The sequence below is a fragment of the Salvelinus fontinalis genome, chromosome 40 (genome assembly GCF_029448725.1).
Source record: "Salvelinus fontinalis isolate EN_2023a chromosome 40, ASM2944872v1, whole genome shotgun sequence".
NCBI lineage: Eukaryota > Metazoa > Chordata > Actinopteri > Salmoniformes > Salmonidae > Salvelinus > Salvelinus fontinalis.
The window spans coordinates 23,616,437-23,635,274 of record NC_074704.1 but is presented as its reverse complement, the minus strand read 5'-3'; the positions used below and the strand labels follow the sequence as shown (position 1 = coordinate 23,635,274).

Sequence of the window (18,838 nt, the reverse complement as noted above, 5' to 3'; positions counted from 1 at the left end):
ACCTGTATTTGGCAGAACTCTATAGTACAGTTGTCATGCTTGTTCATAACTGGTAGTGTGTGGTATTAAGCACTCAAATGAGTGACAACCGTATTTGGCAATAGTACGGGGCCTTAAGTATTCGTGCCAAATTCTCTCTATCAGGAGATCATGTCAAATTGAAAATGCATCATCTTGTCCACTCCTGGGCCTGTCCAAGGAAACCATTAGTGCTTAGGTACCTGCTGGATTGAGATGCGTGTTATCCATGTTGTTCAGGTACCAAAAAGACCCGAACGCATAAGATTTCACGCTGTAACATTTTGTTTACTAATAGGAGTTGGACAGAGTGTAAGCCGTGTGAGATTGGCGAGCTCTGAGTAACCACAACACAACCACTGTTACCATGGCCTCCTCCACTTTATCTGCTAATGCAGTGGACCCCATCTAACATGCACTAACACGATGAAAAGACGAGGAACGTGCATGGGAGGCAGAAACCTTGCTGCTTGTCTCTAAATACAAGGCAGACTCAAACACAAAAGAATGACTACAGGCTGGTATAATTGGGTTAGTTGGAAAGTCAATTTCTTTATCGCCTGTCGTAAACATGGTCCGATGCCATAATTACAACTAGAACTCAGTCTGATTTATTTATAACTGCTAATTGAATGTCTCTGGGTCTGAGTCCCAATTAGCACCCTATTCTCTACACAGTGCACTACTTTTGACAGAGCCCTATGGGCCCAAATGTAGTGCACTATATAGGAAATATGATGTAATTTGGGAGGCAACCAGGGATGTAAGCAGGGAGTCTACGGAGTCATGCTTTCGTCAGCGAGCACTTTCAAGCCTAAACCATCACACGCCCCTGCGCTAGTCCTTAACCAAAGCCCACTCCTTACTAAAAATTCCCTCTTGAACTCTGGTAAACTTTGGACACTGTCCATGTGCCTCAACGGTACACATGCTGTTACATTACAAGCTGGGATTGGTCCAAATAGAACCAAACAGTGATGAGTCGTCAATAATGCCTTTGAGATCTAGATGTTACAGTATGACAGCTGTAGCCGTCTTGTCTAATCCACATCCAGTTTAAAGCAGTTGTAAAATGGGACCTCCAGGTCCCATGTAAGGCTGACACCTCCAGGCTGAGATGTTTGGCTAGAGTGCTGGGTTTCTCTTCGGGTTACGTAGTTGGCAGTGCCTGGATGACGTAGTTGACTTGGGTTACGGAGTTGACGATGACTGGATTACAGAGCTGACTTTGGTTACTTAGTTGACGGCGAGAGGGTGTGAATGTACACTAGAAGACTAGTGGGTTACAGGGCCTACAGGTCAGCTCAGCTCACGGCAGATGAGTAAGCCACCAAATCTTCAACCTGCCCCTTGTGACTACAATCATCATGTCACACAACCGCATTAAAGATACCAAGATAAGGCCTGAGATCTTCCTCCTGTCACTTTACAAGGAGGGTGTGATGCGGACACACAAGAATATGTCCTTGTGTACGAGGGTGTATCTGTCCTCTCAGACCCAGTCAGCTCCCTGTGGTGGTGGCACACAAAGGGTGTGTATGAATCAACTTCCCCCACCTTATCAAAGCCCTGAGTGTCATTCTCTCCCCCCTGTCGTCAGGAAGCCAGCCACCCCTCCTCATTTCAGAGGCAGCAGTGCCAGTCCGTGCAAGTCGGCTTGGTTGTCAAACAGTAACACTATCGCTACCGTCCAGACTTTGAGCAGGAACATTCGAGGAGGACCTATGGTTCTTGGAATGCGGACGACGCAGAAAGAGGTGATCAGGTCCTTTAACTTTGTTTTATTAATTATAAAGACAAAATGAAAAGCAGGCTTTGATACACTGTGACAGTTTATTATTTTTTAAATGATACCTGGTCCAAAGTGTTTAGCTTGGTAGCCTGTTACGGTGGGTTGATATCCCATTCTGCAGATGGGGGTAACAAGATGACATGAACCTTCATTAGAGCTGGGCGATATGGACAAAAATCCATATCGTGATAAATTGACTAAATTATTACGATAACGACCAACTGAACGATAAATTGATAACATGAATGTGAACCAGTTACTTCTTTTGTATTACCCTTAAAACTAATTTGAATGTTGTAGCTATCAATTACCCAGTTAGAAATAATGCATATTAGCAGACTTACTGGATTTAAAGGACACATTCCTCTAGTAAAGGCTACTTATCGTCAATATCAGTAAAATGTCCTAGATAAAACTGGTTGGTTCGGTCAGTATTGATTGTTTTTGGTTTATAGTTCCAGCTCTAACCTTCATTGTACAAATTCATCTTTATGACATTACTATGGATGAATAAATGTTAGTTTTTTTCTCTTTCATGATCACTGACAGTTCAAAGGACCAGATACATTTCCATCATTTTACTTTTCAAGAAATCAAGTCTTTCAAACCAAAATAAATGAGACAAGAAAATAAGGATATGTAAGCCATTGGGCCAATTGAGACAGCACGTGGGGCTGTCCAGGAGGGTGCAACCATGCAAAATAATTATCTGAATATGTTGTACATAGAACAGATCTTGTCAGTTCTATTTGCAATGTTGTGAATGTCTCACCTCACCCAATATCCTACACCCCTGGTCTGTGCCCAGTGTTGAAAGTCTAGGCCAGGTCAGGCAGTCAGAATGTTTCGAGGGGCTGTGAAGCACATTTCCCCCAGAAGGAAATTCACGATGGTGATAGTAATACTGTGGAACGAAGCAGCTCATCTGGGAACAACGATATTGTACAAGTTGTCTGCCCAACATTAAGCAAGGGGATGTTAGGTTTACTAGGCTTAAACTGAAAATATCAACGTGTCACTGTCTGGAATGGCAATGGGTACGTACAAAATGGACATTGCACTAATCGTAAAATCAAGCATAACAGTAGTGTAAGTTCTGTACATGAAAAGAAGTCTTCCTTCCAGGCCACAAAAACAAATAAAACACAGCATGTTATCTTCTCTAGCAGCAATAGAACAATATCCCCTTTGGAGTATATAAGGCCAATGTTAGATTCAACAGATAGGACTTACTGTAAGAAATTAGCTAGCCAGTGTGTACAGTAAATAAAAAGGTATAAAGACACATCTTTAAGGCATATTTGTCCTGTCTGCTGTATGGCAGGCTAATGTTTTCTGTTCAAGTCATAGAAAGAAGGGAAATGACAGGAAAATAAACCCTTTTTTTTTTTTATACAGAATGGGGACGTTCCTCTCTTTCTTTCACTCACACACACATTTAGACCCTAGCTGCGGTGTACGATGGTGTCGATGCTCTCCTGGATCTCAGCCATCTTCTTCAACACCTGGTTCACCTTCGCCTCGTCAAACTCCAGACACACAAAGTCTGAGTCCTGGAAGGAAAATGAGAACGGAGAAGAGTGAACGGGATGGGGGAAGGAGAAGGGAAAGGTAAAACAAGGACAGTATTTTAAAGAACAAGACAACAGGCAGTAGAGCCTACTTCATGGATGATTGGTTGAGGGCTGTAGCTCAAATGACGTGACATCAGAAACATTGTGATAATAGGAACCTTTCAACTGTACTGCAGAGGGAGAAGTTCACATCAAGTCCTATTTAAAGGTGGGAGCAAAGGTCAGATGAGGAAACTCCTATAAACATCCTATAAATTGAATGACATCAAAGAGCTGTGAGAACTAGACTGTTTTGCAGTTGTGCTAAAGATGGGACCTGAGATCCAAGCCAGTTTGTGACCTCCGTTGAACCTTTTGAAAGCTTATTCAACACTGTGCTACAGGAAGAGGTGGGTGTGTAAAAATGGGGTCAGAAAGTTAAGCAAGGATCCTAGGCCCAGGATGTGGTCCAGACATATTCTGTTAGTACCAAACACTTGTTCTTTCTCTTTCCAATGGACAACAAACTAAAAAGGACTAATGGAAATAAACATTCATGAATAAGCCATTATAAATGCTTCTACATAAAAATAAATCAATATTTTTTTTTAAAGGTTTATAAATTATGCTTATTCAATAAAGTTATTTTTAACGTGTTACCAAGAAACTAATACAGTGGACAAAGATTTCAGAAGACTGTTAAGTGGTAAGTGGTGCGTGCGATTTTATTTTTTTATTTTATTTCACCTTTATTTAACCAGGTAGGCTAGTTGAGAACAAGTTCTCATTTGCAACTGCGACCTGGCCAAGATAAAGCATAGCAGTGTGAACAGACAACAACACAGAGTTACACATGGAGTAAACAATAAACAAGTCAATAACATGGTAGAAAAAAAGAGAATCTATATACAATGTGTGCAAAAGGCATAAGGTAGGCAAAAAAATCGAATAATTACAATTTAGCAGATTAACACTGGAGTGATAAATCATCAGATGATCATGTGCAAGAAGAGATACTGGTGTGCAAAAGAGCAGAAAAGTAAATAAATAAAAGCAGTATGGGGGTGAGGTAGGTAAACTGGGTGGGTAGTTTACAGATGGACTATGTACAGCTGCAGCGATCGGTTAGCTGCTCGGATAGCAGATTTTTAAAGTTGTTGAGGGAGATAAAAGTCTCCAACTTCAGAGATTTTTGACCTAGGGAGGTACAGGAAGCGTCACTTACTGACACAAATAAAAAGGCAACAGTTGGCCTAAATATAGTGACACTATGCCTGTAGCATAGCCATTTGAGTTTTCCCTACTCATAACAGGGTCCCTTGAAACTCTCACTTTCATTCCCTCTTACCCTCGGATGCATTTAAAAAAAAATTGCCTCCAATATCACTAGTGAGAATGTGACCTTTAACCAGTGTGCCATCAAAGAGAGATGACGAAAGCCCACAAGGGATGAAGGACAAATGAGGGAAAAAGAGACCGCTTAAAAATTAAAAATAAAATTTAAAACAGTTGACTGTCCAAGGACATCCATACCCCTTGAAGAGCTACTTTTGAGTATTAAACATGATGCCACATAACTCATAATGGTCACAGTTAGGACTAGAATATGGAAGCTGGTCCCAGAACAGTGAAGTAAAGGCAGGAGAGCAACTATAGCACCTGCCCTTAAAGGAAAACTCCACCCTAAAAACTATATTTTGGTATTTTTCATTAGTCCACTATGGATATAGTCCCAAAATGGTTTGCATGTCACCAATCAAGTTTTCAAAATATATAACTTGCATCACACCAGCTGTATTTCTGTATTTTGAAAGTTATACATCTTGAAAAGTTGGTTGCTGACATGCAAAACATTGAGATATTTGAGTCAGAGTATATTTTCAAATGAGTAGCAGTGTACACAGACCATGTGTAGATCGTGTGATTGGCCCATCTACTCATCCATTTCTATGATGTGTAGCATCTTTATTACTGAAAAATGTATGAACGTCCCTGGGTGGCCACAATAGGACACAAGACCCTCCATCTGTCCATGTCTTTGTTAGTCTGATTGTTCCCGAGAGTGGACATCACTACACAATGGCCCCATCACCGCTCTTAAAGAACGGTTGCCTGGTTACTGGCTACCGCTGCCCTATTTCTTTCCACCGTCATTTGTTTGATTGAAGCACAGGGTTTGAAGCGTGTCGGTTGCCCGGGACGATTCAGTGTTCATTTCGGTTGGCGAGAGAGAGGACCCTCTTGAAGCTGTCCATCCACCTCGGCTTAATGGAATGCCATATGCATTGTTCAACTGTCACTCAAGTCTATAAAACGCAAACCTCGTGGCTTAGTGAATCCAGGCTGTATCACAACCAGCCGGGATTGGGAGTCCCATAGGGCAGCGCACAATTGGCCCAGCGTCATCCGGGTTCAGCCGGTGTAGGCCGTCATTGTAAATAAGAATTTGTTCTTAACTGACTTGCCTAGTTAAATAAATAAAAATGAGTAGGACTTGATAGATGAAGTTACTCTGTGTAATCCCCTTGCATAGGCTGAATGACTCCTTGCATAGGCTTGCCCTGAACACCTATAATAATTTACTTTTATTAGGCTGCAAAACAGTTACTGTATAAGTGCACCTCATTAGCCTCAATACCATTACATTTAGTATTTAGCCAACTTGTTTAGCCTACTAAATTGTCAACTAAGTACCATATGAGGCACACCTCAATCCTAATCTTCCTCTACTCTCAGGTGAAAAAAAGATAGTAAATTCACCATAGTGACAGCAACTGAATTTATGTATAACTCCTCTCATCCAACAGCACAGTAGAGACTTCAACTAAGTGGTATATTGTCTTCAAGGGTATGCTCCTCTGCTGGCCTCATTCTCAGTACCAGGGGAGCGGCAGACTGTCACAGATCTGAGGGAAATGGTACCGGAGCGACTGCTGACACCAGTAGCACCGGCAACTGATCACCTGTACACGTTCTCAATGACCCCACAGTGACCCACATAGTGCCACATGCCCGTTCGGCTGTACATGAGAAAACACAGGTAACCAGGGGGTGTATATTCATTAGTGTACAACGTAGCAAACGTTATCAAATCCAATTTTATTTGTCACATGCGTCGAATACAACAGGTTTAGACCTTACAGTGAAATGCATACTTGCAAGCCCTTAATCAACAATGCAGTTGATTAAGGGCTTGTAAGCAATAAGAATAACAAATAATTAAAGAGCAGCAGTAAATAACAATAGAGGGGCTATATACAGATTCAATGTCTGTGTGCAGGGGCACAGGTGTCAAGGTAATATGTACAGATGAAGTCAGAAGTTTACATACACCTTAGCCAAATACATTTAAACTCAGTTTCACAATTCCTGACATTTAATCCTAGTAAAAATTCCCTGTCTCAGGTTAGTTAGGATCACCACTGCATTTTAAGAATTTGAAATGTCAGAATAATAGGAGAGAATGGTTTATTTCAGAATTTCTTTCTTTCATCACATTCCCAGTTGGTCAGAGGTTTACATACACTCAGTTAGTATTTGGTAGCATTGCCTTTAAATTGTTTAACTTGGGTCAAACGTTATGGGTAGCCTTCCACAAGCTTCCCACAATAAGTTGGGTGAATTTTGGCCCATTACTCCTGACAGAGCCTGTGTAACTGAGTCAGGTTTGTAGGCCTCCTTGCTCGCACACGCTTTTTCAGTTCTGCCCACAAATTTTCTATGGGATTTAGGTCAGGGCTTTGTGACGGCCACTCCAATACCTTGACTTCGCTGTCCTTAAGCCATTTTGCTACAACTTTGGAAGTATGCTTGGGGTCATTGTCCATTTGGAAGACCCATTTGCGACCAAGCTTTAACTTCCTGACTGATGTCTTGAGATGTTGCTTCAATATATCCACATCATTTTCCATCCTCATGATGCCATCTATTTTGTGAAGTGCATCAGTCCCTCCTGCAGAAAAGCACCCCCACAACATGATGCTTCATCGGACCTCTTTTTTATAGACCGAGTCACTGGTGCCTCCTGCTTTAATTTTTGCTTGTAAGCAGGAATTCGGAGGATATAATTATGTTCAGATTTGCCAAATGGAGGGCAAGGGAGAGCTTTGTATGTGTCTCTGTGTGTGGAGTAAAGGTTGTCTAGAATTTTTTCCCCTCTGGTTGTACATTTAACATGCTAGTAGAAAGGAGGTAAAACAGATTTAAGTCTCCCTGCATTAAAGTCCCCGGCCACTAGGAGTGCCGCCTCTTGATGAGCGTTTTCCTGTTTGCTAATGGCGCTATTCAGCTCAATGAACGCGGTTTTAGTGCCAGCATCGCTCTGTGGTGGTATGTAGACAGCTACAAAAAAATACAGACAAACTCTCTAGGTAGATAGAGTATCTCATGATAAGCTGTAGACCACACTACCTCAGGCGAGCAAAACCTCGAGACTTCCTTAGATATCGTGCACGAGCTGTTGTTCACATATATGCATAGGCCCCCGCCACGTCTTACCAGAGGCTGCTGTTCTGTCCTGCCGATGGAGTGTATAACCCCCAGCTGTATGTTCTTAATGTCGTCGTTCAGCCACGACTCTGTGAAACTTAAGATATTGCAGTTTTTAAATGTCCCGTTGGTAGGATATACGTGCTTTCAGCTCGTCCCATTTATTTTCCAGCGATTGTACATTAGCTAGCAGGACGGAAGGCAAGGGCAGATTAGCCTCTCATCGCCTGATCCTCACAAGGCAACCGGGTCTTCTTCCCCTAAATCTCGGTTTCCTTCTCCAGCGAATCACGGGGATCTGGGCCTGGTTGGGTGTCTGTAGTAGTATATCCATCCGTCCGACTCGTTGAAGAACTCTTCATCCAGTTTGAGGTGAACAATCGCAGTTCTGATGTCCAGAAGCTCTGAGACAGTAGCAGCAACATTATGTACAAAACAAGTTACGAACAAGGCAACAACAAAAAACTAGCCGATAAGACGGCAGGCCTCCCCTCCAGCGCCAGTGTACAGAACAAGCATTTCTAATTGGAATAGTTCAGGTAGGTCCTGTTTGGTTACTAGTGAAGACATTCCTGATACTGCATGTTGAATGATACAAGTGTTTATCCTGTTCGGTTAAGTATGTGCTGTTATGCTAGCCATGTGCGGAGGGAAAAACCATTGAGAATGAACTACGTTGCAAACCATCAATGCACTCTAAGTGTTTAAGTTCTCTCAGAGAGCATTAATAGTATGCATGTGTTTATGTTGCTTCTACACACTGTTAACAGCACAATAAACAGAATGATATGCTATATAGGCCTACACAGCATACCTGGCACAATTAACCGAGACAATGGTTTGCTAAACACTGACAGGCGACTAACATCTATAATACAAAAGGAATCAGAAGACACTGAATACAAACTGTCATTTTAGACACACTACAGGTCAGACAGGTCAACCAAAAGACAACAGTAGGCCTATCCAAATCTATCTTCCATCACCATTGTGTGCATAGCCAATAACCACCAACCACATCTGAATACAGTAGTTTCTCAAGTCGGGCTGTGTCTCAAGTCAGGCAATCTATTCTCTATATAGTGCACTATTTTTGAGGGCCATAGGCTCTGATCAAAAGTAGTGCACTGTGTAGGGAATACAGGGTCATTTGGGATGCACACAGAGTTGGAATGCTGACTCACTGTTGCTACACCCATTAGTTTCTTCCGTATTGGAGGCACCTATGAGTCTACCGGATCTGTCATCATATATTAGAGAACTCATTTAATGCACTCAAAAGGTCACGCTCAGGATCACGCGAAACGCTAATGTATTTGTTTACTGGAAAAACAATAACAAGACATGAGATAACGAGAGCGCTGGCCAAAACAGAGCCAAGGCTTATCGTGAGATATGATACCCAAACCTGGTCTCAGAGCATTTCTAATTATTCTGTATGTAAATCCGATACACTCCCATTTGGTATGATACGTTACGTTTTGTATGGTACGTATTCATTTGTGGGTGTCCATCACCCATTTCGTATATGTTACAAATTTGCTAAAAGTATAATATGTTACAAATTTGTAAACGTATAATATGGTAAGAATTTGCAAAACGTATGATATGTTACGAATTCTAGCAAGGTGGCTAACATTTGCTCACGTTAGCTAGGCTAGCGGTTAGGGTTAAGTTTAAGAGTTAGGTTAAAGGGTTAAGGAAAGGGTTAGCTAACATGCTAAGTAGTTGCAAAGTAGCAAGTAGTTTAAGTTGCTAACTAGCTAAAATTGGTCGTGATGAGATTCTTATGGAACCATCGGTCTTATGTAGCCATACCAAACGTAACATATCATACTAATTTGAGTGGGCCGGATTTACATTTACTATGCACCGGCTAGTCTATGAGACCAGGCTGGATACCCTGGGAATACAAGTGTCCTCCCAGTTACTGTTATCGAGATACAACAAACAGAAGAATGATGGGAGAGAAGACAAGCAGAAAAAATGTAATTTAAGATTTCACTGTGCAGTCCTCTGAGAAATCACCTGTGTGGAGAGAAGAATTGGTCATGCCGTCTATGTTTGCCATGTAGGTAAACACATTGACATGTAAGAACAGTTATAAGCCAACATCCTGAGAAAATAGGACAGGGAGATAATGTGTAATAAACAATCCTCCTCCTCTTCCCATGTCTTTTGACTCTCCACCCTCCAATTAAAGATACCTAATGTTACATGCCAGCTCTCATCTATAGGCAGGAATTGGAATGCCTCACACCTATCATATTTCTTAACTTTCCTAAGTCTTGAAATTGTCACACACACACAGAAAAAAACCTTCCCTTTTGACACTTTGGTCAAAAACAATTTGGTCATAGGGATTCAATCAACATTCTTTCGGCCTGATATCGTTAGTGCATTATGTCCTTGACTTCACAAGGTAATGGAGGTTGGGTCGCTGTGGGTAAAGGCCACGCCTAACGACAGAGACAAACGATCCAAGCTTGTCTTGTAAATCAAACGTCAACTGAGAGCTCCTGAACTCCATAGATCACTGGTGCAAAACACTGTCTGCCAAATGTAATGCACTAAGGCTTAGGCTGTCATCCAGATGAAAAAAGACCAACACGTGGATGGGCTTAGTTAACGGTGTTCAGTAGGACAAAATGTTTTACAAGGGGAAAAACAAATATGTGTTCTTATTGGACAAGATCCTGTAGCACCTCCATTTTGAAATGTTTCATGACGTTTCGTGCCTACAGAACAGGAACATGTGTATGTCTCACTATATGAAATGTAAAGATGTGGAAACTACACCCTCATACATTACCCACGTACAGCCGGTTTAGTTCTGGAGCGCTGAGAATTCAATAGAACGTACAGCATGTACAGTGGTCATACTCAAAGGGGAGAGCACAGCCATCAGTGGTGCTATTTACGTAGCTTCTCTCAGCTAAGTAAATAGATCCGTTGAACAACGACATCAGGGGACTTCCCTAAAACCAACAGAATTGGTTTACTATTTCACAGCACCTGATAAACAGAAAGTTGCTGAGAATAGTATGTGTGGGTAGGATAGAGGATATTTTAACCACAATCACTGGGCAAATGATAAAAAGGGGGATACCTAGTCAGTTGTACAACTGAATGTGTCTTCCGCATTAACCCGACCCCTCTGAATCAGAGGTGCGGAGGGTTGATAAGACGACAGGCCTCCCCTCCAGCGCCATTGTGTACAGAACAAGCATTTCTAATTGGAATAGTTCAGGTAGGGCCTGTTTGGTGACTAGTGAAGACATTCCTGATACTGCATGTTGAATGATACAAGTGTTTATCCTGTTCGGTTAAGTATGTGCTGTTATGCTAGCCATGTGCGGAGGGAAAAAGCATTGAGAATGAACTACGTTGCAAACCATCGATGCACTCTAAAAGTGTTTAAGTTCTCTGAGAGAACTCGAAGTCCAATCGAAGTCCACGTCCTCGGTGCCCGGGGAACACTGGGTTAAACTGCTTTGCTCTGGGGCAGAACGAGAGATTTTTTACCATGTCAGCTCGAGGATTCGATCCAGCAATCGTTCGATTACTGACCCAATTACTAACTGTTACAGAACCAAATTGGCCTCCTTATCAGAAAACATGTACTGCATAATTCAGACTCGTGCAACTGTTTGATTTATAGATGAGGGGCGACTAACCAGTAAAAACATTGCATGTGACCTTGCTAACCTTACTCCACAGAGACAACCAACGGTCTGTTGGCCTCCAGTTTGCATGCTGTAAATGTTACAACTACGCTACTAGACTACAAAGTGAAGTTATCGATTTATCACGTTATTGTAAGAAGCACACACATTGGAATTCTTAGTTAAAGTTCTCACAAACGGAAAACAGTCTCTCCCACTGCCAAACCAAAATGAAAATGTCAACAGACCACTTCTATTCACCCTAGTACAAATGATGTCTTCATAAATCAGCTTTGAATCTGCTTTAGTACCCATGAAAAGGAACAGTGGCTGTGGTTACAGCATGAAAGTGATTGGGTCAGATTAGATCTTGTTGACCCCAGATAAAAGCCGAGGCAGACACCACCCAGCCCATTATTAGGCTATACCAAGTGTATTTAAATAAGTGGGAGTGGAAGTCGTGCTCCATTTTAGCTCAAGTCTACAGGGAGCTACCCGATTCGAAGTAAATAGGCCTGTGTGTGAATGAAAGCGGGTCACTCTGGTCTATTAGAAGATGAGACATGCAAAAGGAACAGGAATCCATTTGAAATGTTGTCGTGATTGTATTCTGTATGGTTCATATTCATTCTCCTGTTAAATTAGGTCATTTCTGGGCAATATTTCTGCCGGACCCCTTTTGGTTCTAGAGCACCCTCCGAAGCAAAAGTTCTGTATAGCCTTTTTAAGCAGTTGACTCTAGACCAGGGCTGCCCAACCCTCTTCCTGGAGATCTACCATCCTGTGGGTTTTCAGTCCAACCCTAATTTAACACACCTGATTCTAGTAATTAGCTGCTCAACAAGACCTTAACTAGCTGAATCAGATACGCTAAATTGGAGTTGGACTGAAAACCTACAGGACAGTAGATCTCCAGGAAGAGGGTTGGGCAGCCCTGCTCTAGAGAGTCAAGGCTATAGAAGCATTAGCGGGACAAACTAACCCACCAACCAACCAACCAACCATAGGATGGATGTAGCTCAGTCATGCAGATAAGACGTTGTCCGATAGCTGGAATAGAGTCAGGTTGGTGCTTTGGCCGTTGGTGATTAAGATGAGGAAAGGAGTGGGGCAAGCTGATCCCAGACCTGTAACCTCCGTGGTGGTGGCGTCAGCTGGGGTCTGTCAGTTGACTTGTAGTGCGTCCCAAATGGCACCCTATTCCCTCTGGCCAAAAGTAATGCCCTAAAGGGAATAGGGTGCCATTTGGGCCACACATCAACATATTATCCCCGCTCTCAGACGCTCTATGGAATATCCATGTGGATATCTGGGCAGCGCCAGACTGCTGGCTGAGGTCTGGAGTTCCACCCTCCAGGTGAGGCCCTTCAGGCCGGGCTCCCAGCAGCTCTGGCCCATAGCGGCTTTACAAACCAAACAAGGGAAACTATTTTTCCTTCTGATCTATGACCAAACCAAAGCCAATCAACATTTGGCATATAGCTTATAGATACAGTTGAAGTCGGAAGTTTACATACACTTAGGTTGGAGTCATTAAAACTCGTTTTTCAACCACTCCACACATTTCTTGTTAACAAACTATAGTTTTGGCAAGTCGGTTAGGACATCTACTTTGTGCATGACAATTAATTTTTCCAACAATAGTTTACAGAGATTATTTCACAATTCCAGTGGATCAGAAGTTTCAGATTCTTAAAATAAAGTGGTGATCCTAACTGACCTAAGACAGGGAACGTTTACTAGGATTAAATGTCAGGAAATGTGAAAAACTGAGTTTAAATTAATTTGGCTAAGGTGTATGTAAACTTCCGACTTCAACTGTATGTGTTAGGTTGAGGACTAACAGGATAGAGGCAGACTAGTGTATGTAGTGCTGGTACATCAGACACAAAAATGTGGAACTGTGACAATGTAATAAATATACTGCTAAAGCAGTAAAGAGGAAGGTGAGAACAAAGCCACTGATGCGTTCTGAATGACATGTGCTCTTCAGCGTCCTCATAATGTAGGACTATGCAAACTATATTCACAATAGATTTCTTAGAGGTTCAACCCGGTGGGCTGGGTGGGTGGAGATTTAACTTTAGGACTAATTAGATGGTTTAAAATCAAAATGTGCAAATTCCACCCACCTGGGGCACATTATGGAACAAGTCCAGAGCAGAAAGCCTGTTGATTTCTATAATTTACTATGTCTGAAAGCACAACTTGGGAATCAAAACATAACATTGGTCTAATTGTCTAATTGCAGGCAGCCATGTAATGTGCTTGTACAGTCAGTGTGACTGGTATTTTAGAGTGTGGGCCTTTTCCTCTCCCCCCACCCCTACTTCAACTCCCCTTTCCTCTCTCACCTCTCCAGCCCTGCCCAGTTCCAGCTCCACCAGGGCCACAGGAATGTTGGCGGCCCCCCCTCTGCTGGCTGAGGTCTGGAGGTCCACCCTCCAGGTGAGGCCCTTCAGGCCGGGCTCCCAGCGGCTCTGGCCCAGCAGGCTCTCCCTCACACGGGCCCGATGGCTCTTCCAGAACCGGGAGAGGGCGGCCGCCTGCTCGGCGCTCACACCCCCCGTGCCCTGCTTCCTGGTCTGGGCAGTCAGGAAGGCTTCCAGCTGGGCCTGATCCATGTTAGCAGTGGCGATAGACTGAGAGGGGGAGAAGAAAACAAGCAGAGATTTGTTAGTCTAACAAAGAGGTTGATGTTTTTCTAGTTGTATTATCTTGGCCTGGTCAAGAAAGAAATGTAGACACAATGTCATCTCCACATCAATTTGCTACCATGTTGTTGTGTTGCTGCCTTGCTATGTTGTTGTCTTAGGTCTATGTAGTGTTGTCTCTTGCCGAGATGTTTGTTATGTTCTATATTTATATTTTATTTATTATCCCTGCCCCCGTCCCGGCAGGAGGCCTTTTGCATTTTTGGTAGGCCGTCATTGTAAATAAGAATGTTCTTAACTGACTTGCCTAGTTACATAAAGGTTCAATAAAAAAACATTTTAAAAAAACAAGGACATTGAAGGGAAGTTGACATGCGTCTACACAGGTGTTCTAGTGCTGCCATCTAGTGACATGTAAATCTCAGCCTGTAGGGAAGACAAACTGATCTATCATTGAAAAGCACCGTTGTCAACATGAATGAATCCACACCCTATCCTAGCAATTTATTTACAATGCCACTTGTACAAATTAAATTAACTGATTGAGCTGAAAGCTTTATGTCTGTAAAATCTTACCAAAACAGAGACAATTAAAGACAATAGAGAAACAGGTTTCAAGCATATGGGCTGCAGGACGAGGTTGAGCATTTGAAACATGTAACTATTTGCTACCTATTGCCTATCCCCATAATAATGTCGCTAGTTGCGTTTCTCAAGTCAAACAACACAAGAGGAATCAGGTGAGAATGATGTCCAAATGCAAAGTTCACAGTACCTTTAAAAGACCTTTCATCTTTTCATGCATCGCGCGAAACTCCTCCGGCGTTAAGTCTGGATAAAGTTCATTTTTCAAAAGTTCCTCTGTTATTTCAGCATTATTGTAATACACTAGCTGTGCTATTCCATTCAGCAAACCGTTCAAAGATTTCGTTGTCTCGACATCCGCCATGTTTCAGCCCCACGAGTCACGTGACTTTTGTCATGTGTATGCCCGCTCATTGGTTGTTTTTCTCACCATACTCACGCACATCAATCACTGATTGGCCTACATATCATCGAAAACCATACACACACACACACACCAATCATCGTTGAGAGCGACGTGAGGTTGATTAAAAAAAGTAGTCTAATATAATTAATACTCAAAATATAGCATAGTTGAAAACAGTATTTCTTTATGGACTTTGGAAACCTTTGACAAACTAAATAGAACATGACAAGTATGTTAATTGAACAGTCTCAAAATCAGTCTTTAATGTTTATTTATTAACATCAATGATACAGTGGTGAAGTCTTGAAATGAGAGAATGAAAAACATAGTAGCGTCAAGTTACAAATTGCGTCACTGCACGTGTTTGCTACATTTTGTGTAGTTAAGTACAGTCTTACATTGTGTACGTACGGTATAAATTAGGTTTAAGACAATTGCATTAGGTTAGTCCTAATTACTGTACTTAATTATAGAATAATACCCGTAAAACACTCACTAGAAGGACACAGAATAGGTACAGCAAGAACCCTATCTACTTAAAAAAAAAAAAAGTTTGTATGAGTGTGTGTGTGTGTGTGTGTGTGTGAGAGAGAGTGGAAGAGAGAGAGCGCACGTGCGTGCTCGTGTGTGTTCATGGCAACATAGTAACAGTTACCGCAGGCTGTTTTTACAATTTGACCTCTCACCTGTAACATCAAACACCTATTGTATAGTTTGTGAATTACAGTATCAGCTAATAATACTTTTATTAATGAAACAAATATTTGAGTGTTTCAATATAAACAAAGGTTCACAAGCTACTGACCTCAACTTCTTCAACTCCGATCATAAACTACTATGAAGTTTGAGAGCAGCATTACATGCAGAATGAGGTTAGAATAGGTTGAGTTTGTGGCTCAGAAAATTAGGATGGCAGAGGGGTTAGGTTGTATTAGGTTGTTATAGGTTGTGACAGGATCAGGAAACCGGTATTTGGCTTCAGTCCACTCAATCCAGTAGGGCACAGCATTGCGGAACTCTCACATAGAAATACATACAAAAGTATAGGACACCCCTTCAAATTAGTCGATTTGGCTATTTCAGCCAAACCCGTTGCTGACAGGTGTATAAAATCGAGCACACAGCATGCATTCTCCATAGACAAACATTGCCAGTAGAATGGCCATATTGAAGAGCTCAGTGACTTTCAACGATGCCACCTTTCCAACAAGTTAGTTCGTTAACTTTCTTCCCTGCTAGAGATGTCAACTGTAAGTGCTGTTATTTTGAAGTGGAAACGTCTTGGACCAACAACGGCTCAGGCGAGAAGTGAAAGGCCACACCAGCTCACAGAATGAGACCGCCGAGTGCTGAAGAGCGTAAAAATTGTCTGTCCTCGGTTGCAACACTCACTACCGAGTTCCAAACTGCCTCTGGAAGTAACATCAGCACAAGAGCTGTTTGTCAGGTAGCTTCATGAAATGGGTTTCCATGGCCAAAGCAGCCGCACACAAACCTAGAGTGTGAAAGCTTTTATAGCAGCAAAGGGGGACCTACTCCATATTTAATACCCATGAATTTGGAATGAGATGTTCATCGAGCAGGTGTCCACATACCCTTTGGTCATGTAGTGTAGCTATATTGTGTATGACAGGCATGTCATGTAGTAGTAGGGTTAACATTTTGTTTTCCTCTTTCCTCTCTCTCCTCCTTCCTCTCTCTCATCCTTCCAATATTTTCAGGTGTAACGAAATGGGACACCTCAACTTGTCTGACTTTGGTAGGCCTTGGCCCACGCATGGGCTTTACCTGCTCCACTGGTTCTCCCATAACTACGTCATATTCGACAACAATGGTGACCTGCTGGCGCTGTACAACCCCAAAAGGAAGGAGTTCGGCTTCCATTGATTCGATAACCGATTCGAGTGTGACGGTTACTGTTACCAACTGCTCCCCAACCAGAACTTTCCGTACTATGAGATGGGCAACCTGAATACCCCAGGGCAGATGAATTGCCACCGTACGTTACGCAGAACTACAAAGGAAACCATGATGACAGCAATATGGACCGTATCATCATCAGTCTTCACCCCGACTCGATGTGACCCAACATGAGGATGTGAGGACCTTTGATCGCCAGAAGACCTATCGGATCAGTAGGGGTTTGGTCAGGCTCATCCGTAATCTGGAGCTGGAGGAGCTGTTAAGGCAAGCTGGGTACCTGGTTCCCAGACCGATTATGTTTGTCAAAGAAGTCAAGCGGCAAGAGACTCCAGCTCGAAGCCACACCACCGTTTGTCAACCAGCTGTCAGCCAACCTGACCGGGTCAACGTCAAGAGGCCATCTGTTGTGAGTCCCCGGCCAACACCATCAAGGGAGTCGGTGATTGACATGCCACATGACTCAATGCCTCGCGAGAGCAAAGGAAACATGCTGACACAGAGTCATGTTTCTGTCAATATCCCCGAGAGCAGAGACTCCCATAAGCCTCGGCGGGAGAGGCGATGCTGTGTCATTCTGTAGACTGGGCCAAAGAGAGTCAAAAGAGTTGTGCTACTTCCTCTTACAGGATGAATTGGGAAAATAACCGTAGACATAATTTATTACAGTGCTCCTGTAAGTAGGTTTACAGTGCAATACAGCAGTGACCCTTAACCCTAAGTAACTTTTTAAACAAGTATTTTGAATAAAGCAATTGTTTTATGAAAAATGATTTATTTCAACATGCAATCACTTCTTAATATGTGTAGATTTCTTATATATTATAATCAACCTCTATACTTCTAGTCTAAAGAAAACTACAACACAGCCCAGTTACCAGGTTTGGAACAGAACACAGAACCTGTTCCTGGTTTGGAACAGAATACAGAACCTGGTCCTGGTTTGGAACAGAATACAGAATCTGTTCCTGGTATGGAACAGAATAGAGAACTTGTTCCTGGTTTGGAACAGAATACAGAACCTGTTCCTGGTATGGAACAGAATACAGAACTTGTTCCTGGTTTGGAACAGGTTTGGAACAGAATACAGAACCTGTTCCTGATATGGAACAGAATACAGAACTTGTTCTTGGTTTGGAACAGAATACAGAACCTGTTCCTGATATGGAACAGAATACAGAACTTGTTCCTGGTTTGGAACAGGTTTGGAACAGAATACAGAACTTGTTCCAGGTTTGGAACAAAATAAGCTACATTGGATGTAAATGGAGCTATGCTTGCAAAGACTGACAGCCCAGGAGATTGACATGATACTGTGTTCCAACCAGGACTCCAACCTAGGTCCGTAGACTGTCGGTCCAACACCCAAACAGTTGGGCTAAGCCAATAGGTCCAAACCTCTTCTCAAAATAACTGTGATATGTCGAAGGTATACATGGTTTGTTTACAAAGACTCAAATGACATCATTTCTATCTCGCAATCTGTAACTCTTCAGCGACACAGATTGAATAGAGCCCTACAGTAATTGTTCCGATAAAAAGCTGATTAAAAAGTAACACCATTTAATTGTTTTATTTCACCTTTATTTAACCAGTTGAGACAAGTTTTCATTTACAACTGCGACCTGGCCAAGATAAAGCAAAGCAAACCATAAACCGATACCACACCTTATAGTTAAAACGTTTGTGAAAGCAGAAAGAGATGAGTAAAGTGGTTTTACAAGCGGGTAACTGGTACAACGTGTCAACGTAGACTC

The 18,838-nt window shown here is 42.3% G+C and overlaps 1 protein-coding gene, 1 long non-coding RNA gene and 1 pseudogene across 2 annotated transcripts; 2 read left to right on the top strand and 1 right to left on the bottom strand.

Moving 5' to 3' along the window:
- Positions 1-1,632: 1,632 nt before the first annotated feature.
- On the top strand, positions 1,633-3,929 carry LOC129839128 (uncharacterized). Its single transcript, XR_008756990.1, has 2 exons — positions 1,633-1,775; positions 3,209-3,929. It is a non-coding gene; the product is annotated as an uncharacterized LOC129839128 (long non-coding RNA).
- On the bottom strand, positions 1,780-15,152 carry LOC129839127 (COMM domain-containing protein 1-like). The gene is made up of 3 exons (XM_055906403.1): positions 14,946-15,152; positions 13,871-14,158; positions 1,780-3,363 (listed from the first exon to the last, which is right to left on the bottom strand). The coding sequence occupies exons 1-3, from the start codon at positions 15,117-15,119 to the stop codon at positions 3,256-3,258; spliced, it is 570 nt and encodes a 189-aa protein (XP_055762378.1). The 5' UTR covers positions 15,120-15,152; the 3' UTR covers positions 1,780-3,255.
- A 1,740-nt stretch (positions 15,153-16,892) lies between these two features.
- Positions 16,893-17,664, top strand: LOC129839607 (uncharacterized; annotated as a pseudogene).
- The last annotated feature ends 1,174 nt before the right edge of the window (positions 17,665-18,838 follow it).

Bases quoted from the DNA above. Each gene is read 5' to 3' on its own strand.
- LOC129839127 (XM_055906403.1), bottom strand. From the start codon at position 15,119: ATGGCGGATGTCGAGACAACGAAATCTTTGAACGGTTTGCTGAATGGA. The intron at 14,159-14,945 runs GTACTGTGAACT...TCCCCCTCTCAG, and splicing joins AGATGAAAGGTCTTTTAAAG to TCTATCGCCACTGCTAACAT. The intron at 3,364-13,870 runs GTGAGAGAGGAA...TTTTCCTTCCAG, and splicing joins AACTGGGCAGGGCTGGAGAG to GACTCAGACTTTGTGTGTCT.